The 25,198-nt window shown below is 57.9% G+C and overlaps 1 protein-coding gene across 1 annotated transcript; it reads left to right on the forward strand.

Annotated features, from left to right (window-relative positions):
* The first annotated feature begins 614 nt into the window (after nt 1-614).
* Nucleotides 615-22,742, forward strand: hpn (hepsin). The gene is made up of 8 exons (XM_073055425.1): nt 615-758; nt 1,345-1,385; nt 4,812-4,977; nt 5,445-5,632; nt 9,219-9,314; nt 12,575-12,717; nt 13,051-13,215; nt 22,516-22,742. The coding sequence occupies exons 1-8, from the start codon at nt 637-639 to the stop codon at nt 22,552-22,554; spliced, it is 960 nt and encodes a 319-aa protein (XP_072911526.1). The 5' UTR covers nt 615-636; the 3' UTR covers nt 22,555-22,742.
* The last annotated feature ends 2,456 nt before the right edge of the window (nt 22,743-25,198 follow it).

Here is a 25,198-nt window from a genome sequence, read left to right on the forward strand (position 1 = left end):
CAGCCCCCTCTCTCAGCCCCCTCTCTCAGACCCCTCTCTCAGCCCCCTCTCTCAGACCCCTCTCTCAGACCCCTCTCTCAGACCCCTCTCTCAGACCCCTCTCTCAGACCCCTCTCTCAGACCCCTCTCTCAGACCCCTCTCTCAGACCCCTCTCAGACCCCTCTCTCAGACCCCTCTCTCAGACCCCTCTCTCAGACCCCCCTCTCAGACCCCTCTCTCAGACCCCACTCTCAGCCCCCTCTCTCAGACCCCTAGGGTGAAGCCCTTCTGGTCCAGGTGACTTGTCTATCTTCAGACCTTCCTGTTTCCCAAGCACCACCTCCCTAATAATGAAAACTGTTCACTCCCGCCCCCTGATACTCTTGAATTTCTGCCATTCTGTTCATAGTGAAGACTGAATCAAAAAATCTTACTGAATTCGTCCTCCACTTCCTTGTCCCCCTCTAACTCTTCAGCTGACAGCCCATCCCGTCTGTAACAACCAATCACTGGACAGTGATGGTGAACGGGGACCCTGGCTAATTGCCCTCCCCTCTTCCCCACTACTCTCTCTCTCTAACCCAGGGGGTCAGTTCTGATTACAGTAACTGACCCAGTGTGTGGAGCTGAGTTTGAAGCTCAATTCTATCTGCAGGATGTTATCAGTTTCTGAGAGTCGTATTGAAGAGCCCGGATTGAATCAGACAGCCCAGTTCTACTGTGTGAACATGCCTCAGCACTCGGTGTCTGGCAAACTGCAGGGTGTCCTGTTCCCATGGTAACTAAATTAAGCTGCATTTCTTAAAATACTTAATTCTGGGTTAAGTGTATGAATGGTAATGTTGGGGACGGGTCTGTCACTGTAACACCGGGGTACGGTACGGGTGGGGACGGGTCTGTCGCTGTATAACACTGGGGTACGGTACCGGTGGGGACGGGTCAGTCACTGTATAACACCGGGGTACGGTACGGGTGGGGACGGGTCTGTCGCTGTATAACACCGGGGTACGGTACCGGTGGGGACGGGTCCGTCACTGTGTAACACTGGGGTACGGTACCGGTGGGGACGGGTCCGTCACTGTATAACACTGGGGTACGGTACCGGTGGGGACGGGTCAGTCACTGTGTAACACCGGGGTACGGTACGGGTGGGGACGGGTCTGTCGCTGTATAACACCGGGGTACGGTACCGGTGGGGATGGGTCCGTTGCTGTGTAACACCGGGGTACGGTACCGGTGGGGACGGGTCTGCCACTGCAATGCGGTGCTGGTGGGGAGGGGTGTGTCAGTATGTAACCCAGGTTTAGACCGGTGGGGACGGGTGAGTGTTTCCTGGTCAGTAACCTCTCTGCTCTCATTGACAGTTCCTGTCCATCCGGGATCGCTCTGTCCGTGCAGTGTCAAGGTGAGCCCTCGTTATCCAGTCATTCCATCTGATCAATCACGGATCCGGTCGTCAGTGTCTGCCCAACCTGCACCACACTGTCCCTCACCATGGCATGGCGCAAACACATATCACCGCTTACTCCCGTACACAGACACGTGTACACCGCTCACTCCCGTGCACAGGCACACGTACACCGCTCACTCCCGTGCACAGGCACGTGTACACCGCTCTCTCCCGTACACAGACACGTGTACACCGCTCTCTCCCGTGCACAGACACGTGTACACCGCTCTCTCCCGTGCACAGGCACACGTACACCGCTCACTCCCGTGCACAGGCACACGTACACCGCTCACTCCCGTGCACAGGCACACGTACACCGCTCACTCCCGTGCACAGGCACACGTGTACACCGCTCACTCCCGTGCACAGGCACACGTACACCGCTCACTCCCGTGCACAGCCGCACACGTACACCGCTCACTCCCGTACACAGGCACACGTACACCGCTCACTCCCGTGCACAGCCGCACGTGTACACCGCTCACTCCCGTACACAGACACGTGTACACCGCTCACTCCCGTACACAGACACGTGTACACCGCTCACTCCCGTGCACAGGCACGTGTACACCGCTCACTCCCGTGCACAGACACGCGTACACCGCTCACTCCCGTACACATACACGCGTACACCGCTCAGTCCCGTGCACAGGCACACGTACACCGCCCACTCCCGTGCACAGACACGCGTACACCGCTCACTCCCGTACACAGACACGTGTACACCGCTCACTCCCGTACACAGACACGCGTACATCGCTCACTCCCGTGCACAGCCGCACGTGTACACCGCCCACCTCCCGTGCACAGACACGCGTACACCGCTCACTCCCGTACACAGACACGTGTACATCGCTCACTCCCGTGCACAGCCGCACGTGTACACCGCTCACTCCCGTGCACAGGCACGTGTACACCGCTCACTCCCGTGCACAGCCGCACGTGTACACCGCTCACTCCCGTGCACAGACACGTGTACACCGCTCACTCCCGTACACAGGCACGTGTACACCGCTCACTCCCGTGCACAGCCGCACGTGTACACCGCTCACTCCCGTGCACAGACACGTGTACACCGCTCACTCCCGTACACAGACACGTGTACACCGCTCACTCCCGTGCACAGCCGCACGTGTACACCGCTCACTCCCGTGCACAGGCACACGTGTGCACCGCTCACTCCCGTACACAGGCGGCGTGCACCGCTCACTCCCGTGCACAGGCACACGCGTACACCGCTCACTCCCGTGCACAGGCACACGCGTGCACCGCTCTCTCCCGTGCACAGGCACACGTGTGCACCGCTCACTCCCGTGCACAGGCACACGTGTGCACCGCTCTCTCCCGTGCACAGGCACACGTGTGCACCGCTCTCTCCCGTGCACAGGCACACGCGTGCACCGCTCACTCCCGTGCACAGGCACACGCGTGCACCGCTCTCTCCCGTGCACAGGCACGTGTACACCGCTCACTCCCGTACACAGACACGTGTACACCGCTCACTCCCGTGCACAGACACGTGTACACCGCTCACTCCCGTGCACAGGCACACGCGTGCACCGCTCACTCCCGTGCACAGGCACACGCGTGCACCGCTCACTCCCGTGCACAGGCACACGCGTGCACCGCTCACTCCCGTGCACAGGCACACGCGTGCACCGCTCACTCCTGTGCACAGGCACACGTACACCGCTCACTCCCGTGCACAGGCACGTGTACACCACTCACTCCTGTGCACAGGCACACGTACACCGCTCACTCCCGTGCACAGGCACGTGTACACCGCTCACTCCCGTACACAGGCACACGTACACCGCTCACTCCTGTGCACAGGCACACGTACACCGCTCACTCCCGTGCACAGGCACGTGTACACCGCTCACTCCCGTACACAGGCGGCGTGCACCGCTCACTCCTGTGCACAGGCACACGTGCACCGCTCACTCCTGTGCACAGGCACGTGTGCACCGCTCACTCCCGTACACAGCCACGTGTACACCGCTCACTCCCGTGCACAGACACGTGTACACCGCTCTCTCCCGTACACAGACACGTGTACACCGCTCACTCCCGTGCACAGACACGTGTACACCGCTCTCTCCCGTACACAGACACGTGTACACCGCTCACTCCCGTGCACAGGCACACGCGTGCACCGCTCTCTCCCGTGCACAGCCGCACGTGTACACCGCTCACTCCCGTGCACAGGCACACGCGTGCACCGCTCTCTCCCGTGCACAGGCACACGCGTGCACCGCTCTCTCCCGTGCACAGGCACACGCGTGCACCGCTCTCTCCCGTGCACAGGCACACGCGTGCACCGCTCTCTCCCGTGCACAGCCGCACGTGTACACCGCTCACTCCCGTGCACAGGCACACGCGTGCACCGCTCTCTCCCGTGCACAGGCACACGCGTGCACCGCTCTCTCCCGTGCACAGGCGCGCGTGCACCGCTCTCTCCCGTGCACAGGCGCGCGTGCACCGCTCTCTCCCGTGCACAGGCGCGCGTGCACCGCTCTCTCCCGTGCACAGGCGCGCGTGCACCGCTCACTCCCGTGCACAGCCGCACATGTACACCGCTCACTCCCGTGCACAGCCGCACACGTACACCGCTCACTCCCGTGCACAGGCACGTGTACACCGCTCACTCCCGTGCACAGCCGCACATGTACACCGCTCACTCCCGTGCACAGGCGCGCGTGCACCGCTCTCTCCCGTGCACAGGCGCGCGTGCACCGCTCTCTCCCGTGCACAGGCGCGCGTGCACCGCTCTCTCCCGTGCACAGGCGCGCGTGCACCGCTCACTCCTGTGCACAGGCACACGTACACCGCTCACTCCCGTGCACAGGCACACGTGTACACTGCTCACTCCCGTGCACAGCCGCACGTGTACACCGCTCACTCCCGTGCACAGCCGCACGTGTACACCGCTCACTCCCGTGCACAGGCACACGCGTGCACCGCTCTCTCCCGTGCACAGCCGCACGTGTACACCGCTCACTCCCGTGCACAGGCACACGCGTGCACCGCTCTCTCCCGTGCACAGGCACACGCGTGCACCGCTCTCTCCCGTGCACAGGCGCGCGTGCACCGCTCTCTCCCGTGCACAGGCGCGCGTGCACCGCTCTCTCCCGTGCACAGGCGTGCGTGCACCGCTCTGTCCCGTACACAGACACGCGTACACCGCTCACTCCCGTGCACAGGCACACGTACACCGCTCACTCCCGTGCACAGGCACACGCGTACACCGCTCTCTCCCGTACACAGATACACATACACACAGCCCACTGCTGCATGCTGCTCACTGCCAGACACAGACACTGTGTGAGGGATTTCGTGCACATGCACACTCTGATCATTGTCTGTCTCTGTCTCCTACAGACTGTGGCCGTCAGAAGCTGCAGGCGGACCGGATTGTGGGTGGTCGCATGGCCGAGCTCGGCCGCTGGCCGTGGCAGGTTGCCCTCTTGTTTGACGGCACCCCCCTGTGCGGGGGTTCGTTGATTGCCAGTGATTGGGTAGTTACCGCCGCCCACTGTTTCCCCCAGTGAGTCGACTGCTTCTTCTCCCTCCGTTTCCCTTCGCCGCCTCTCCTCCCTGTGGTGGGGGGGTGGGGTACAGCTGCCATTCAGCTTTTCCACATGCTCCTATCCCATCCTCCCTGGTTACCCCACCCACCACCCTGAAATAAATCCCAATTCCTGGGGCAATCTGCACAAACCTCCCATTGCTCCTCCCAGATCACTCTCCCTCCACCCCCCAGCCTACCCTGGATCCTGCCCTTCAACACTTCCCTCATTCTCTCACGCCTCTCCTCCCCTCATCTTGCCTCCTGCTCCTGTCCAACCACTGGTTGGTGGAGTTGCCAATCTCAGACCTTCCAGCACCTCCCACGTGGGTGCTGGCCGTCTTGCTCGGGGCTGCGGACTTGGGATGGTGGGGGTGTGAGGTGATAACGTGGGATGGGACTGATAGCTGATGTTTACCCCCCCTCCCCAATCCACACTCCGTCAGGAAGTACCGTTTTGCTGACCGCTGGGTTGTGCTGAGTGGGTCGGTCAGACGGCTGTCACCAGACATCCAGACACCAGTGCAGACAGTCGTCTACCACGCAGGCTACCAGCCTTTTATTAACTACAACGCGGAGGACAACAGCAACGATATCGCCGTCTTGCGTCTGAGAAGATCTCTCAACTTCTCAGGTATGGAGCATGAACTACAGAGGGTCTTCCTCTGCTGTTAACCCCTCCCTGTCTCTGTGACCTGTACACCCTTCGCCATCTCTGTGATCCCTTCCGGTCCCAAAACCTTCCCCGTCTCTGTGACCCTTCTGGTCCCTACACCCTTCACCATCTCTGTGATCCCGTCTCTGTGACCCCTTCCAGTCCCAAAATCTTACCCGTCCCTGCCTCCCGCTCCAGTCGCTACACCCTTCACCATCTCTGTGACCCCTTCCGGTCCCAAAATCTTCCCTGTCTCTGTGACCCCTTCCGGTCCCAAAATCTTACCCGTCCCTTGTCTCCTGCTCCGGTCCCTACACGCCTCCCCGTCCCCCGTCTCCCGTTCCGGTCCCTACACGCCTCCCCGTCCCCCGTCTCCCGTTCCGGTCCCTACATGCCTCCCCGTCCCCCGTCTCCCGTTCCGGTCCCTACACGCCTCCCCGTCCCCCGTCTCCTGCTCCGGTCCCTACACGCCCCCCATCCCCCGTCTCCCGCTCCGGTCCCTACACGCCCCCCATCCCCCGTCTCCCGCTCCGGTCCCTACACGCCTCCCGGTCCCTGCGACCCCCTGGGTCCATACACTGCTCCTCGTCTCCGTGAACTCCTCCGGTCCCTACACGCCTCCCCGTCCCCTGTCTCCCGCTTTGGTCCATACATGCCTCCCCGTCCCTGCGACCCCCCCGGGTCCATACACTGCTCCTCGTCTCCGTGAACCCCTCCGGTCCATGCACACCTCCCTGCCTCTGTGAACCCCTTCAATTCCTGTTTGGAAAGATTCCTAGATTAGCTTTAACACACAATGGCTACTTTGTACCTAGTAAAGTGGCCAGTGTGTGTAGGTCCATTGTCTTCTGCTGCTGTAGCCCAAAGTGTTATGAATTCAGAGATGCTCCGCTGTTGTAACGCGTGATTCTTTGAGTTCCTGTCAGCGTGAACCGGCCTCCTCCGACTCTCGCACGAACAGGGTGTTTTCTATTTCTCACACCACTCTCTCTAAACTCTGGTGACTGTAGTGCAGGAAAATCCTGGGAGGGCGGCAGCTTCTGAGTTACTCAAACCACCCTGTCTGGCACCAGCAGTCATTCCACGGTCAAAGTCACTCGAGTCACATTTCTCCCCCCATTCCGACGTTTGGTCTGAACAATCTTTTGCTGCCACATGATTGGCTAATCAAATATTTGCGTTAACGAGCTGGTGTACAGGTTTAGCTGATAAACTGAATGTATTTGTCAGACACGGTGATAGCATCGGGGACCGAGGGTGCTCACCTTCCACCCCGCCACACCCACAACTGGCCACCCTAACCCGTACGTCTTTAGAAAACGAGGACCAGGAGGAAACCCTCGTGGGTCACGGGGAGTGCGTACTCTGATTGCTGCTGATACTGTGACCCCTGACTCTGAACCCTTTCTGGGAGGGCGTCGGGCCAGAGGCAGCAATTCCTTCCCTCGGACGTCACCTTCACCCATCCAATCCCTGCTGGCCTTTCTGCCATCTCTCCTAATCAGTCCCCACGTCATCTCCCCGGTACTTTTCCCTGCTCTCCCTGCACAGTAAGATCCTATGGAATGCTCCTTTGTGGAAGGTTTCTGCCCCCACCCCCTCTCCTCCCTGGAGGGGGGGGGGGTGGTGGAAATGTTCTCTTCCTCCTCTTCCCCTCACCCATCACCGAGTCACTCGCATCACCCTCCTGCCCCCACTCCTCTTCCCGGTTCCCAATGTCTTGGTTCAATCTCTGCTCATCCGTTGCATTCCAAGGAGAACAGGCCGAGTTCCTCCGGGACCAGACCTTTCTCTCAGCCAGCTTCATCCCGGGCATCAGGAAGCAGATCCCAAGAAGATGGCATCCTTCACTAAACCATAAAGCGCAGGAGGGGGATTCGGCCCATCTTGTATCACGGCTGATCCATTTTCCCTCTCAACCCCATTCTCCCTATAACCTCAATGGCCTTACTAATCAAGCACCAGTTAACCTTTGCTTTAAATATATCCAGTTACTGACCTCCACAGCTCTGTGGAAAAGAGTAATCAGCTGACGTTTCGGGTGGAGACCCTTCATCTTGGTCTGAAATGTCGACCCTATTCTTTTCCATAGATGCTGAGTTCCTCCGACATTTTGTCTGTGTGCCATCCAAACAGATAATTCCATACAGCAGCACTTCGAGGTAGGGCCGAGGCAAGCAGAATGCAGTCTACGGTGTTGCAGGATTTTTAAAATGTATTCACTTACAGGATGTGGGCATTGTCAGCTCAGCCAGCGTTTACTGCCCATCCCTAGTTGCCCTTGAGAAGGTGGCGGTGAGCTGCCTTCCTGAACCGCTGCAGTGCCCGAGGTGTAGGCCCGCCCACCCACCCACATGCTGATAGGGAGGGAACTCCATGATTTTGACCCAGCGACAATGGAGGAACGGCGATCTGTTTCCAAGTCAGGATGGCGAGTGGCTCGGAGGGGGATGTCCGAGTGCCGGTGTTCCCAGGTACAGGAAAAGCGTAGAGCGGGCAGGCAGTAAGGTGGAAGGGCCACAGCGAGCTAGATTGTGAGGTCGCAGGTCCACCTTGCCGTTCGAGATCAGTGGGATAGAAGCTGTAACTGCGCCCGTTGGAGTAGTCTTGGGCTAATGTCTGTGGCTCGGGTCCCCATGACTTCTGTATAGTGCTGTGTTTGAAAGTGTGGAGCGGAGGGTGAGTTTGTAAATCGGGCAGGAGCAAAGGGATGTGGGACAGTTGGCAGAGGAGTGCCAGGCTGGGAGCTGGTGCGGGTACAGAGACACCAGGCAAGGTGGCCTATGTCCAAACAATCGGTTTATTGATCATTTCAGAACGTCTCTCTGGTGCTTCCCGCTCCCTTTTCCCAGCCACAATCCCCCTCTCCCTGTCCCCGTCCCACTCTCAGCCCATATCAGAATCTGCTTTATCATCACCCACGTCGTGAAATGTGTTTTACATTTTTGTTAGGGTGCAATACATAAAATCTCCACAGTACCCTACAGACGTCTAAGGCACACTATCACACAGTGCTGGGCACGTGAAACACCCTGCCAGGGTGCTGGGAGAGGCAGGTACATTTGGGGCATTTAGGAAGAATGGATGGGTACACTGAAAGGAAAATGGAGAACTGTGTAGGAGGAAAGGGTTGGGTTGATTCCCGAGTAGGTTAACAGGTTGGCACAATATTGTGGACTGAAGGGTCTGTACTGCGCTCTACTGGTGTACGTTCTGCCTGTTGGGGGGGGGGAAGAGCGAATATCTGGGGTGGGTGGGGTCTTTGAGACAGTGAGAGGTGCAGACAGTGTATGTATGGAGGGGAGGCTGGTTTCTCACGGCCGCGCCTCTCCGTGTTTACGGGCGGAGCCGTTGCCATACCAACCGTGATGCATCCGGATCGGATGCTCTCCCTGGTGCATTGGGGAGGGTCAGGTCTGACGTGCCCCCCGCTGAACTTGGCGCGTGTAATGCCCCATGCTCTGTTAACGGTGGGGTCTTTCTTGTAGAGCCTTCCGTGTTGGCTCATCGACCTGCTCCAGCAACCTCACCTTGCTGACGGCGGGCTGCTTGTACCTTTCTCTAGATCACATCCAGCCAGTCTGCCTTCCAGCTCTTGGGCAAGATCTCGTTGAAGGCACTCTGTGTACTGTCACTGGATGGGGCAACACCGAACATTACGGTGAGTGGGTGAATGTGGTTGGCGCGGTGGAGGGAGGCGGGTTAACTGGCCGCTGCCTCTGTCCCTCGGGGTGGAACCTGATGGGAGTCTGGAGTCTAAACCAGGATCGGTGTGAGTGTGGGGTTGAGGGCCAGCACAGCTCGGTGGGCCGAAGGTTCAGCCTATGTCCTGTGGGACTGAAGAGGAGATTTGGCAACGTAACCAAGCACCCTCAGGGCAGATTACCTGGAGGAAAACATGCGTAGGTGGGTTAGGGACGCACAGGCTGGTGATGTTGTGGATGTTGACGCTCGCGGGATGCGGTAGAATATGAGGTAGTTTAGATTTGGGCAGAGGGATGGCGGGTGGAGTTTGATCCAGGTAAGTGTGAGGTGTTGCAATTTCCTAGGTCAAACGCAGAGAGAGAGTACACGGTTAACAGATGATGTGTAGAGGGATCTTGGGGTTCACGTCCACAGCTCCCTGAACAACACCACGTAAGGTAATGGCATTGTAAAGAAGGCATACGGCATGCTTGCCTTTATTAGTCCATAAGATATAGGAACAGAAGTAGGCCATTCGGCCCATCGAGTCTGCTCCGCCATTCAATCATGGGCTGATCCAATTCTTCCAGTCATCCCCACTCCCCTGCTTTCACCCCATACCCTTTGATGCCCTGGCTAATCAAGAACCTATCTATCCCTGCCTTAAATACACAGCCAACTCGTGGCAACAAATTCCACAGATTTACCACCCTCTGACTAAAGTAATTTCTCCACGCCTCTGTTTCTAAAAGGATTTCCTTTCTATCCTGAAGTCATGGCCTCTTGTCCCACAGTCCCCTACCGTGGGAAATAGCCAGGAGGCAGGAAGTTTCGTTGCGGCTTTATCAAACTCTGGCTGGGCCGCATCGGGAGTAATGCTTTCGGTTCCGGTCGGCCCGTTACAGGAGAACGTGGAGGCTCGCCAGGGTGCTTCCCGGATCAGAGGGCATGGAGGTTGTCTTCTCTGGAGCGGCAGAGGCTGAGGGGGGCCCGACGGACATGGATGAGATTGTGAGGGACATGGAGTAGGCAGATGGTATCTTTTTGCCAAGTCAGGAATGTTTAATACTGAGGGGCAGAACCACAATCAGTTTTATTACCTCTGACCTGTGAAATTTGTTGTACAGTGAAAAACACAAAATCCCTACAAGTTACGAAAATAAATACATAGATGAATACCTTTTGCGCTCGGTAGAGTTCATGTGCCATTCTAAAACCTGATGGCCGAGGGGAAGAAGCTGTTATTGATAGGCTGAGTGGGTTTTCAGGCATTTAAGGTGGGGGGGAGTTCAGAGGAGATCTGTGGGGGTTTTTTTTCACAGGAATGTGTTGCTGGGGTGTTGGTAAAGGCAGGTATGAAAGAGGTGTTTGAGGCTTTTAGAGACAAGAATGTGCAGGGAGTGGAGGGATATGGAGCACATGGAGGTAGAGGGATTTGGAGTCAGCAGCTTCGTTGGTTTGACATGACGCTGTGCGCAGAAGAGCGAATCCCTGTGCTGAATGCCCTATGTCCCTCAATCTAACCTGTCCACACCTCAAATGAGATCTTACTGAATTGTAAGATTCTGCAAACAGTCAGCAGGTCAGGCAGCACCCGGGGAGGTGGGAGCAGTCCGGGACCGGGAAGGAACAGGGAAAAGCGAGGAAGTGCGGAATGGTGGAGAAGGGGGAGGGAGAGAGAGGAGGAAAATCTGTGGCGGGGTGACACCATGTCACTGCTTTGCCTGAGAGAGTGTTTGGGACGTCCCAGCAAGCTGGTGTGGATGGAGAAATTCACAGCGTGTCTTTTGGAAAAAAGCTCCATTTATTATCAGCCCAGGATGGGGGTGGGGTATTCATCCTTGAACAAATACGCTCCGATCCAAGGTTGAGTGGTTTTATATCATCTTCTGCCCTACTGTTCCCCAACCTCCCTATCACACCTCACATGTCCAGTGAGTCATCTGATGTTTGACATTTCTGCCCGGGGGGGGGTAGATAACGGATCCTAACTATGCCTCATAATCTTATAAACTTTTGTCAGGTTCTCCCCCCACCCCACCCCAGCCGCCTCTGCTCCAGAGAAGACAACCCAAGTTTGTCCACCCTATCCTTACAGCTCACACCCTCTAATCCAGGCAGCATCAGGTGACCCTCTCCTGTTCTGGGCGACCAGTGCGGCCCCACCAGAGTTCTGTCGAGCTCCAACGTGACCGCCTGACTCTCGAAGGCCGGCGTGCCGACGCACCTTCTTTACCAAAATTCCAAGCTAACGCCGCCTTCAGGGCCCACGCGTGTCAGCAGACTGTCCGTGGTCTCACCCTCTTGGGAGTGCGAGCGAAGGTCAGAGTCGAGGCTCTCCTCGCACGCGAGCACGGGTGCAAAAGGAAACCCTGAGCTGCAGCAGGGTCCCAGGCACAGAGCGTCGCAGGCGCAACATTCAAATCCGAATCAGGTTTATTATCACCGGCCTATCTGATGAAACGTGGGGTTTTTATGGCTGCAGTGCATCAAGAGTTCCTGCACGTTGCAAAACAAAATAGTGCAAATAGTGTTCATGGACTCGCACACCACTGAGAGACCTGACGGCAGAGGGGAGGAATCTGTCCCTTAAACGTTGAGTGTGGGTCTTCAGGCCCCTGTACCACCTCCCTGATGGTAGCCACGAGAAGAGGGCAGGTCCCCAGGGGTGAGGCTCCCTAATGATGGATGCCCCTCGCCTTAAGGCACCACCGCCTGGGGGAGTTCTGGTTGCTGGGGAGAGTTGTTCTCTGTGTCGGCCGGCTGAGTTCACAATCCTCTGAGATCCCGTGCACTGGAGCCCCCAGACCGGGCATCCCGACATCGAGAACATTCACAATAAAAATGTAAATTATACGCTCCTTTTACAAGAAGGGACACAATGACTGGAAAAGCTAGAAGGTCTATTGTAGGACAAATTGGCCCTAGTGTTGCTGTAGTGAGGGAGTGATTAGGGTTGTACCGGGTGGTTCTGGGACCGAATGGTTGAAGGGAACCTGGTGGGGTGGGGTGGGACTTCATGCTTCTGTACCTCCTCCCCGACGGGATCTGAGGGAAGATGGTGGGATCTTTGATGATGGACGTTGCTTTCTTGAGCGTCACCTGTAGATACTACCGATGGTGGGGAGGGATTTGCCCGTGGTGTAGAGGGCACAGCCAGAGATGTGTGGGCCGGATTCTGTGCGGTGTGTTCCCGTGACGGATGGGACCCAGTGACAGTCTGATGTTTGGGAACAGGCCGTCAGTCGGACGTGCTCCGGGAAGCGGAGGTCCCCATCATCAGCAACGCCCAGTGTAACAGTCCGGAGTTCTACAACAGGCAGATCACTCCCAAGATGTTCTGCGCTGGCTACAGTGAGGGTGGTGTCGATGCTTGTCAGGTGAGTGGGGTCTCTGCCTCTCTGGGGATGCGTGTACGCAGACAAATAAACACGGGCACGCAGATGCTCACGGAGTGGCACGTTCCACCCCTTCACCCCCCCCACACGCGTGCACTCACACAAACGCACACAGGCTTACACACACACGCACACGCACTCACACTCACACACACACACACTCACACACACACTCACACACACACACACACTCACTCACACTCACGCACACGCTCACACTCACACTCACACTCGCACACTCACACACTCACACTCTCACACTCTCACACACTCACACACTCACACACACCCTGACCCTGTGGTCTATCTCACCAGGGTGACAGCGGAGGACCCCTGGTGTGCGAGGATATCCTCTCAAACAGATCCCGATGGCGCCTAAGTGGCATTGTCAGCTGGGGAACGGGCTGTGCGATGGCAACTAAACCTGGTGTCTACTGCAGGGTGACGGATTACCTGCCGTGGGTGTATCGGGCAATGAAGGTATGAGCAGCGGGGCAGCGGATACTCCCAGACAGAGTGAATCTCCCTCCACTCCGTCCCCTCACACACTCCCGGGGTCAGACACAGAGTGAATCTCCCTCCCCTCCGTCCCCTCACACACTCCCGGGGTCAGACACAGAGTGAATCTCCCTCCCCTCCGTCCCCTCACACACTCCCGGGGTCAGACACAGACTGAATCTCCCTCCCCTCCGTCCCCTCACACACTCCCGGGGTCAGACACAGAGTGAAGCTCCCTCCCCTCCGTCCCCTCACACACTCCCGGGGTCAGACACAGAGTGAATCTCCCTCCACACCGTCCCATCACACACTCCCGGGGTCAGACACAGAGTGAAACTCCCTCCACACCGTCCCCTCACACACTCCCGGGGTCAGACACAGAGTGAATCTCCCTCCCCACCGTCCCATCACACACTCCCGGGGTCAGACACAGAGTGAAGCTCCCTCCACACCGTCCCATCACACACTCCCGGGGTCAGACACAGAGTGAATCTCCCTCCACACCGTCCCATCACACACTCCCGGGGTCAGACACAGAGTGAAGCTCCCTCCCCTCCGTCCCCTCACACACTCCCGGGGTCAGACACAGAGTGAATCTCCCTCCCCTCCGTCCCCTCACACACTCCCGGGGTCAGACACAGAGTGAATCACCCTCCCCTCCGTCCCCTCACACACTCCCGGGGTCAGACACAGAGTGAATCTCCCTCCCCTCCGTCCCCTCACACACTCCCGGGGTCAGACACAGAGTGAATCTCCCTCCCCTCCGTCCCCTCACACACTCCCGGGGTCAGACACAGAGTGAAGCTCCCTCCCCTCCGTCCCCTCACACACTCCCGGGGTCAGACACAGAGTGAAGCTCCCTCCCCTCCGTCCCCTCACACACTCCCGGGGTCAGACACAGAGTGAATCTCCCTCCCCTCCGTCCCCTCACACACTCCCGGGGTCAGACACAGAGTGAATCACCCTCCCCTCCGTCCCCTCACACACTCCCGGGGTCAGACACAGAGTGAATCTCCCTCCCCTCCGTCCCCTCACACACTCCCGGGGTCAGACACAGAGTGAATCTCCCTCCCCTCCGTCCCCTCACACACTCCCGGGGTCAGACACAGAGTGAAGCTCCCTCCCCTCCGTCCCCTCACACACTCCCGGGGTCAGACACAGAGTGAATCTCCCACCACACCGTCCCATCACACACTCCCGGGGTCAGACACAGAGTGAAACTCCCTCCACACCGTCCCCTCACACACTCCCGGGGTCAGACACAGAGTGAATCTCCCTCCCCACCGTCCCATCACACACTCCCGGGGTCAGACACAGAGTGAAGCTCCCTCCCCTCCGTCCCCTCACACACTCCCGGGGTCAGACACAGAGTGAATCTCCCTCCCCTCCGTCCCCTCACACACTCCCGGGGTCAGACACAGAGTGAATCTCCCTCCCCTCCGTCCCCTCACACACTCCCGGGGTCAGACACAGAGTGAATCTCCCTCCACACCGTCCCAACACACACTCCCGGGGTCAGACACAGAGTGAAACTCCCTCCACACCGTCCCCTCACACACTTCCGGGGTCAGACACAGAGTGAATCTCCCTCCCCACCGTCCCATCACACACTCCCGGGGTCAGACACAGAGTGAAGCTCCCTCCCCTCCGTCCCCTCACACACTCCCGGAGTCAGACACAGAGTGAATCTCCCTCCCCTCCGTCCCCTCACACACTCCCGGGGTCAGACACAGAGTGAAGCTCCCTCCCACTGTCCCATCACACACTCCCGGGGTCAGACACAGAGTGAAACTCCCTCCACACCGTCCCATCACACACTCCCGGGGTCAGACACAGAGTGAATCTCCCTCCCCACCGTCCCATCACACATTCCCGGGGTCAGACACAGAGTGAAGCTCCCTCCCCTCCGTCCCCTCACACACTCCCGGGGTCAGACACAGAGTGAATCTCCCTCCACACCGTCCCATCACACACTCCCGGGGTCAGACACAGAGTGAATCTCCCTCCCCTCCGTCCCCTCACACAATCCCGGGGTCAGACACAGAGTGAATCTCCCTCCCCTCCGTCCCCTCACACACTCCCGGGGTCAGACACAGAGTGAATCACCCTCCCCTCCGTCCCCTCACACACTCCCGGGGTCAGACACAGAGTGAATCTCCCTCCCCTCCGTCCCCTCACACACTCCCGGGGTCAGACACAGAGTGAATCTCCCTCCCCTCCGTCCCCTCACACACTCCCGGGGTCAGACACAGAGTGAAGCTCCCTCCCCTCCGTCCCCTCACACACTCCCGGGGTCAGACACAGAGTGAATCTCCCTCCCCTCCGTCCCATCACACACTCCCGGGGTCAGACACAGAGTGAAACTCCCTCCACACCGTCCGCTCACACACTCCCGGGGTCAGACACAGAGTGAATCTCCCTCCCCACCGTCTCATCACACACTCCCGGGGTCAGACACAGAGTGAAGCTCCCTCCCCTCCGTCCCCTCACACACTCCCGGGGTCAGACACAGAGTGAATCTCCCTCCCCTCCGTCCCCTCACACACTCCCGGGGTCAGACACAGAGTGAATCTCCCTCCCCTCCGTCCCCTCACACACTCCCGGGGTCAGACACAGAGTGAATCTCCCTCCACACCGTCCCTTCACACACTCCCGGGGTCAGACACAGAGTGAATCTCCCTCCCCACCGTCCCATCACACACTCCCGGGGTCAGACACAGAGTGAAGCTCCCTCCCCTCCGTCCCCTCACACACTCCCGGAGTCAGACACAGAGTGAATCTCCCTCCCCTCCGTCCCCTCACACAATCCCGGGGTCAGACACAGAGTGAATCTCCCTCCCCTCCGTCCCCTCACACACTCCCGGGGTCAGACACAGAGTGAAGCTCCCTCCACACCGTCCCCTCACACACTCCCGGGGTCAGACACAGAGTGAAACTCCCTCCACACCGTCCCATCACACACTCCCGGGGTCAGGCACAGAGTGAAGCTCCTCCACACACTCCCGGGGTCAGACACAGAGTGAATCTCCCACCACACCGTCCCATCACACACTCCCGGGGTCAGACACAGAGTGAAACTCCCTCCACACTGTCCCATCACACACTCCCGGGGTCAGGCACAGAGTGAAGCTCCCTCCACACCGTCCCATCACACATTCCCGGGGTCAGACACAGAGTGAAACTCCCTCCACACCGTCCCATCACACACTCCCGGGGTCAGACACAGAGTGAAACTCCCTCCACTCCGTCCCGTCACACACTCCCGGGGTCAGACACAGAGTGAAACTCTCTCCACACCGTCCCATCACACACTCCCAAGGTCAGACACAGAGTGAAGCTCCTTCCCCTCCGTCCCCTCACACACTCCCGGGGTCAGACACAGAGTGAAGCTCCCTCCCACTGTCCCATCACATACTCCCGGGGTCAGACACAGAGTGAATCTCCCTCCACACCGTCCCATCACACACTCCCGGGGGTCAGACACAGAGTGAATCTCCCTCCACACCGTCCCATCACACACTCCCGGGGTCAGACACAGAGTGAAACTCCCTCCACACCGTCCCATCACACACTCCCGGGGTCAGACACAGAGTGAAACTCTCTCCACACCGTCCCATCACACACTCCCGGGGTCAGACACCGAGTGAAGCTGCCTCCACACCGTCCCATCACACACTCCCGGTGTCAGACACAGAGTGAAACTCTCTCCACACCGTCCCATCACACACTCCCGGGGTCAGACACAGAGTGAAACTCCCTCCGCATTGTCCCATCACACACTCCCGGGGTCAGACACAGAGTGAAACTCCCTCCACACCGTCCCATCACACACTCCCGGGGTCAGACACAGAGTGAAGCTCCTTCCCCTCCGTCCCCTCACACACTCCCGGGGTCAGACACAGAGTGAAACTCCCTCCAAACTGTCCCATCACACACTCCCGGGGGTCAGACACAGAGTGAAACTCTCTCCACACCGTCCCATCACACACTCCCGGGGTCAGACACAGAGTGAAGCTCCTTCCCCTCCGTCCCCTCACACACTCCCGGGGTCAGACACAGAGTGAAGCTCCTTCCCCTCCATCCCATCACACACTCCCGGGGTCAGACACAGAGTGAAACTCCCTCCACACCGTCCCATCACACACTCCCGGGGTCAGACACAGAGTGAAGCTCCTTCCCCTCCGTCCCCTCACACTCTCCCGGGGTCAGACACAGAGTGAAACTCCCTCCACACTGTCCCATCACACACTCCCGGGGGTCAGACACAGAGTGAATCTCCCTCCACACCGTCCCATCACACACTCCCGGGGTCAGACACAGAGTGAAACTCTCTCCTCACCGTCCCATCACACACTCCCGGGGTCAGACACAGAGTGAAACTCCCTCCACACTGTCCCATCACACACTCCCGGGGTCAGACACAGAGTGAAGCTCCTTCCCCTCCGTCCCATCACACACTCCCGGGGTCAGACACTGAGTGAAGCTCCTTCCCCTCCGTCCCCTCACACACTCCCGGGGTCAGACACAGAGTGAAACTCCCTCCACACCGTCCCATCACACACTCCCGGGGTCAGACACAGAGTGAAGCTCCTTCCCCTCCGTCCCCTCACACACTCCCGGGGTCAGACACAGAGTGAAACTCCCTCCACACCGTCCCATCACACACTCCCGGGGTCAGACACAGAGTGAATCTCCCTCCACACCGTCCCATCACACACTCCCGGGGTCAGACACAGAGTGAAGCTCCCTCCACACTGTCCCATCACACACTCCCGGGGTCAGACACAGCATGAAGCTCCCTCCACACCATCCCATCACACACTCCCGGGGTCAGACACAGAGTGAGGCTCCCTCCACACCGTCCAATCACACACTCCCGGGGTCAGACACAGAGTGAAACTCCCTCCACACTGTCCCGTCACACACTCCTGGGCACAGACACAGAGTGAAGCTCCCTCCACACCGTCCCATCACACACTCCCGGGGTCAGACACAGAGTGAATCTCCCTCCAAACCAACCCATCACACACTTCTGGGGTCAGACACAGAGTGAAACTCCATCTAAACCGACCCATCACACACTTCCGGGGTCAGACACAGAGTGAATCTCCCTCCACACTGTCCCATCACACACTCCCGGGGTCAGACACAGAGTGAAGCTCCCTCCCCTCCGTCCCCTCACACACTCCCGGAGTCAGACACAGAGTGAATCTCCCTCCCCTCCGTCCCCTCACACACTCCCGGGGTCAGACACAGAGTGAAGCTCCCTCCCACTGTCCCATCACACACTCCCGGGGTCAGACACAGAGTGAAACTCCCTCCACACCGTCCCATCACACACTCCCGGGGTCAGACACAGAGTGAATCTCCCTCCCCACCGTCCCATCACACACTCCCGGGGTCAGACACAGAGTGAAGCTCCCTCCCCTCCGTCCCCTCACACACTCCCGGGGTCAGACACAGAGTGAATCTCCCTCCACACCGTCCCATCACACACTCCCGGGGTCAGACACAGAGTGAATCTCCCTCCCCTCCGTCCCCTCACACAATCCCGGGGTCAGACACAGAGTGAATCTCCCTCCCCTCCGTCCCCTCACACACTCCCGGGGTCAGACACAGAGTGAATCACCCTCCCCTCCGTCCCCTCACACACTCCCGGGGTCAGACACAGAGTGAATCTCCCTCCCCTCCGTCCCCTCACACACTCCCGGGGTCAGACACAGAGTGAATCTCTCTCCCCTCCGTCCCCTCACACACTCCCGGGGTCAGACACAGAGTGAAGCTCCCTCCCCTCCGTCCCCTCACACACTCCCGGGGTCAGACACAGAGTGAATCTCCCTCCCCTCCGTCCCATCACACACTCCCGGGGTCAGACACAGAGTGAAACTCCCTCCACACCGTCCGCTCACACACTCCCGGGGTAGGACACAGAGTGAATCTCCCTCCCCACCGTCCCATCACACACTCCCGGGGTCAGACACAGAGTGAAGCTCCCTCCCCTCCGTCCCCTCACACACTCCCGGGGTCAGACACAGAGTGAATCTCCCTCCCCTCCGTCCCCTCACACACTCCCGGGGTCAGACACAGAGTGAATCTCCCTCCCCTCCGTCCCCTCACACACTCCCGGGGTCAGACACAGAGTGAATCTCCCTCCACACCGTCCCCTCACACACTCCCGGGGTCAGACACAGAGTGAATCTCCCTCCCCACCGTCCCATCACACACTCCCGGGGTCAGACACAGAGTGAAGCTCCCTCCCCTCCGTCCCCTCACACACTCCCGGAGTCAGACACAGAGTGAATCTTCCTCCCCTCCGTCCCCTCACACAATCCCGGGGTCAGACACAGAGTGAATCTCCCTCCCCTCCGTCCCCTCACACACTCCCGGGGTCAGACACAGAGTGAAGCTCCCTCCACACCGTCCCCTCACACACTCCCGGGGTCAGACACAGAGTGAAACTCCCTCCACACCGTCCCATCACACACTCCCGGGGTCAGGCACAGAGTGAATCTCCCTCCCCTCCGTCCCCTCACACACTCCCGGGGTCAGACACAGAGTGAATCTCCCACCACACCGTCCCATCACACACTCCCGGGGTCAGACACAGAGTGAAACTCCCTCCACACTGTCCCATCACACACTCCCGGGGTCAGGCACAGAGTGAAGCTCCCTCCACACCGTCCCATCACACATTCCCGGGGTCAGACACAGAGTGAAACTCCCTCCACACCGTCCCATCACACACTCCCGGGGTCAGACACAGAGTGAAACTCCCTCCACTCCGTCCCGTCACACACTCCCGGGGTCAGACACAGAGTGAAACTCTCTCCACACCGTCCCATCACACACTCCCAAGGTCAGACACAGAGTGAAGCTCCTTCCCCTCCGTCCCCTCACACACTCCCGGGGTCAGACACAGAGTGAAGCTCCCTCCCACTGTCCCATCACATACTCCCGGGGTCAGACACAGAGTGAATCTCCCTCCACAGCGTCCCATCACACACTCCCGGGGTCAGACACAGAGTGAAACTCCCTCCACACCGTCCCATCACACACTCCCGGGGTCAGACACAGAGTGAAACTCTCTCCACACCGTCCCATCACACACTCCCGGGGTCAGACACCGAGTGAAGCTCCCTCCACACCGTCCCATCACACACTCCCGGTGTCAGACACAGAGTGAAACTCTCTCCATACCGTCCCATCACACACTCCCGGGGTCAGACACAGAGTGAAACTCCCTCCGCATTGTCCCATCACACACTCCCGGGGTCAGACACAGAGTGAAACTCCCTCCACACCGTCCCATCACACACTCCCGGGGTCAGACACAGAGTGAAGCTCCTTCCCCTCCGTCCCCTCACACACTCCCGGGGTCAGACACAGAGTGAAACTCCCTCCAAACTGTCCCATCACACACTCCCGGGGGTCAGACACAGAGTGAAACTCTCTCCACACCGTCCCATCACACACTCCCGGGGTCAGACACAGAGTGAAGCTCCTTCCCCTCCGTCCCCTCACACACTCCCGGGGTCAGACACAGAGTGAAGCTCCTTCCCCTCCATCCCATCACACACTCCCGGGGTCAGACACAGAGTGAAACTCCCTCCACACCGTCCCATCACACACTCCCGGGGTCAGACACAGAGTGAAGCTCCTTCCCCTCCGTCCCCTCACACTCTCCCGGGGTCAGACACAGAGTGAAACTCCCTCCACACTGTCCCATCACACACTCCCGGGGGTCAGACACAGAGTGAATCTCCCTCCACAGCGTCCCATCACACACTCCCGGGGTCAGACACAGAGTGAAACTCCCTCCACACCGTCCCATCACACACTCCCGGGGTCAGACACAGAGTGAAACTCTCTCCACACCGTCCCATCACACACTCCCGGGGTCAGACACCGAGTGAAGCTCCCTCCACACCGTCCCATCACACACTCCCGGTGTCAGACACAGAGTGAAACTCTCTCCATACCGTCCCATCACACACTCCCGGGGTCAGACACAGAGTGAAACTCCCTCCGCATTGTCCCATCACACACTCCCGGGGTCAGACACAGAGTGAAACTCCCTCCACACCGTCCCATCACACACTCCCGGGGTCAGACACAGAGTGAAGCTCCTTCCCCTCCGTCCCCTCACACACTCCCGGGGTCAGACACAGAGTGAAACTCCCTCCAAACTGTCCCATCACACACTCCCGGGGGTCAGACACAGAGTGAAACTCTCTCCACACCGTCCCATCACACACTCCCGGGGTCAGACACAGAGTGAAGCTCCTTCCCCTCCGTCCCCTCACACACTCCCGGGGTCAGACACAGAGTGAAGCTCCTTCCCCTCCGTCCCCTCACACACTCCCGGGGTCAGACACAGAGTGAAACTCCCTCCACACCGTCCCATCACACACTCCCGGGGTCAGACACAGAGTGAAGCTCCTTCCCCTCCGTCCCCTCACACACTCCCGGGGTCAGACACAGAGTGAAACTCCCTCCACACCGTCCCATCACACACTCCCGGGGTCAGACACAGAGTGAATCTCCCTCCACACCGTCCCATCACACACTCCCGGGGTCAGACACAGAGTGAAGCTCCCTCCACACTGTCCCATCACACACTCCCGGGGTCAGACACAGCATGAAGCTCCCTCCACACCATCCCATCACACACTCCCGGGGTCAGACACAGAGTGAGGCTCCCTCCACACCGTCCAATCACACACTCCCGGGGTCAGACACAGAGTGAAACTCCCTCCACACTGTTCCGTCACACACTCCTGGGCACAGACACAGAGTGAAGCTCCCTCCACACCGTCCCATCACACACTCCCGGGGTCAGACACAGAGTGAATCTCCCTCCAAACCAACCCATCACACACTTCTGGGGTCAGACACAGAGTGAAACTCCATCTAAACCGACCCATCACACACTTCCGGGGTCAGACACAGAGTGAAACTCCATCTAAACCGACCCATCACACACTCCCTGGGTCAGACACAGAGTGAATCTCCCTCCACACTGTCCCATCACACACTCCCGGGGTCAGACACAGAGTGAATCTCGCTCCACACCGTCCCATCTCACACTGCCAAGGCAGGGAACAAAGGTTAGTTCAAAGTTTGAGCATTAGGAAAATGTTTCTGGGGACTGAACCCCTGTAGTGGAATACTTGAATAATCTATTACGAATGCGAGGAGGCTGATTTTGGTTGATGGTTCTGTGCGGTGACGGTCTGTACAGTGTTTATTGGAGTATTGACTTTTATTACCCTATGCTTACAGATGTATGGTGAACTGAGTGGGGTATACCTGATGGATTAAAGACTGTATCGTGAATTATTGATCTTCCACTATGAATATCGTCTCCTGAATATATATTGATATGTTTTGTATATTGTATCAAACAATTCTAAATCATCCCTTGTGTTCAGCGTTACTTGGAATCTGGTCTTAAATTTACAAAAATGTCCTCCTCTGCCAATCCCTCTGAAGGTCACGACTTTCCTAAATATTTTAGGGTGGTGTTGTGTGTTTTATGTTGGTAATGGGGCTCCAATTTTTGAATATTTCCTGACACCGGTGTGCCCTTCATGGCAGGGTGGGGGTATTGTGCTTTCTAAAAGGAGAGAGAATGGTCTTTCGGATTTTAATGAATGACGAGGTGAGCTGTTCCCCGATGGTTGCTCTTGGGATTTGGGATGAGGCTGGGTGGTGTTCTACAAATTCTTCCAACCATGCAGCAGAGGGATTTGGGAAATTCACGAATGGGAGCGTTCCTTCGCCTTGTTGGCCATGGGATAGTCTGGAGTAGAGGCTTCCGGTGTTGACCCATTTGATCCCAGAATAGCTTTCCTTGCCGTTTCTCGCTCCTGCACCCGTGTTTTACTTTGGCCCTGGGATAATTCAAACCGTGTGTCAAATCCCGGCCCGTTCGGGTTGCAGGAGGAAGCCACAGCTTTTCCCCTTTCCTTGGGGGCAGTGATTTGCGGTGGTGATGTGGCTCACTAAATCGGAAATTCACGTCTCTAACTTCTTATACAAAACATAATTTCGTACTCACAAACTTGCACAATTAACTAGTTAACAAATTTGCTGTTTTATCCACTGACCTCCTGCCCAGTTCAACATAATAGGAAGCAGTCCCCTTCCCACATTACTGGAGTTGGGACAGATGATGGATTTAGTATGTTTAACTGGAACCTCGATTCTGGTTGTTGCTGGGAACACAGTCACCCTCATAAACTGCAGCTCATATCCAAACTACTGACAAAGGAAATCTCTCGTGAAGCAAAAAATGTGAAACACTTCTGCACAGGAACAAGAACAGGCCCTTCAGCCCACAGTTATCCCGTACTATTTAAACTGGTTATTAACTGCCTAACTGAACTAATCCCTTCTGCCTACACGATGTCCATATCCCTCCATTCCCTGTGCATTCTCAATCACCTCTGTCGTATCTGCCTCCACCTACACATTCCAGGTAGCCGTCACTACGTAAATCCTGTCCCTCACCTCTCCTTCGAGCATTCCCCCTCCCCCGAGATCAGCCCCAAGGTAAAGGTACTGGCTTTCCTATAATGTTCAAAACCTGCAGCAGGACTCCTCAGAGTCTCTGCTGCTCCGGAGTCGATCCAAGATCATCCAACCCTTCCTGATGGATCGTCCAGGCAGGATCCTGGTCACCGTTTCTGCATCCGCTCCACACACCTCCTGTAACAGAGACCAGAGGCCTGGCCGCAGTCTGCGTTTGCCTTCTGGACCTGGAACCGATGTTCCAGCAGGTCAGGGAATCCCCGGGTACCCTGATGCTGACGGTAAGCTGGATGTGATGTCCCCTTGCCTTTCTCCTCGATCCATCCACTCCCCTTCTGATTCATACTTGGAACACATACCTTCAGCCTCAGGCAACCGACATGAGATGATGAACCCATCGGATTGATTCGAGCTGCTCTCACTCTGGTTCAGTAACCTTGGCATCCGTGTGAGAGACTGAACGGCTCGACCCCAGTGATGGAGAGTGTGTGTGTGTGAGTGAGAGACTGTGATCGGCTCGACCCCAGTGATGGAGTGTGTGTGTGTGAGTGAGAGAGACTGTGAACGGCTCGACCCCAGTGATGGAGAATGTGTGTGTGAGAGAGAGACTGTGAACGGCTCGACCCCAGTGATGGAGTGTGTGTGAGTGAGAGAGACTGTGATCGGCTCGACCCCAGTGATGGAGTGTGTGTGAGAGAAAGACTGTGATCGGCTCGACCCCAGTGATGGAGTGTGTGTGAGTGAGAGAGACTGTGATCGGCTCGACCCCAGTGATGGAGTGTGTGTGAGAGAGAGACTGTGATCGGCTCGACCCCAGTGATGGAGTGTGTGTGAGTGAGAGAGACTGTGATCGGCTCGACCCCAGTGATGGAGTGTGTGTGAGAGAAAGACTGTGATCGGCTCGACCCCAGTGATGGAGTGTGTGTGTGTGTGAGAGAGAGACTGTGATCGGCTCGACCCCAGTGATGGAGTGTGTGTGTGTGAGTGAGAGAGACTGTGAACGGCTCGACCCCAGTGATGGAGAATGTGTGTGTGAGAGAGAGACTGTGAACGGCTCGACCCCAGTGATGGAATGTGTGTGTGAGAGAGAGACTGTGAACGGCTCGACCCCAGTGATGGAGTGTGTGTGAGAGAGATTGTGAATGACTTGACCCCAGTGATGGAGAATGTGTGTGTGAGTGAGAGAGACTGTGATCGGCTCGACCCCAGTGATGGAGTGTGTGTGAGAGAGATTGTGAATGACTTGACCCCAGTGATGGAGTGTGTGTGTGAGAGAGAGACTGTGAACGGCTCGACCCCAGTGATGGAGTGTGTGTGTGAGAGAGAGACTGTGATCGGCTCGACCCCAGTGATGGAGTGTGTGTGAGTGAGAGAGACTGTGATCGGCTCGACCCCAGTGATGGAGTGTGTGTGAGAGAAAGACTGTGATCGG

Source organism: Hemitrygon akajei, chromosome 1 (genome assembly GCF_048418815.1).
Source record: "Hemitrygon akajei chromosome 1, sHemAka1.3, whole genome shotgun sequence".
In the NCBI taxonomy this organism is placed as follows: Eukaryota; Metazoa; Chordata; class Chondrichthyes; order Myliobatiformes; family Dasyatidae; genus Hemitrygon; species Hemitrygon akajei.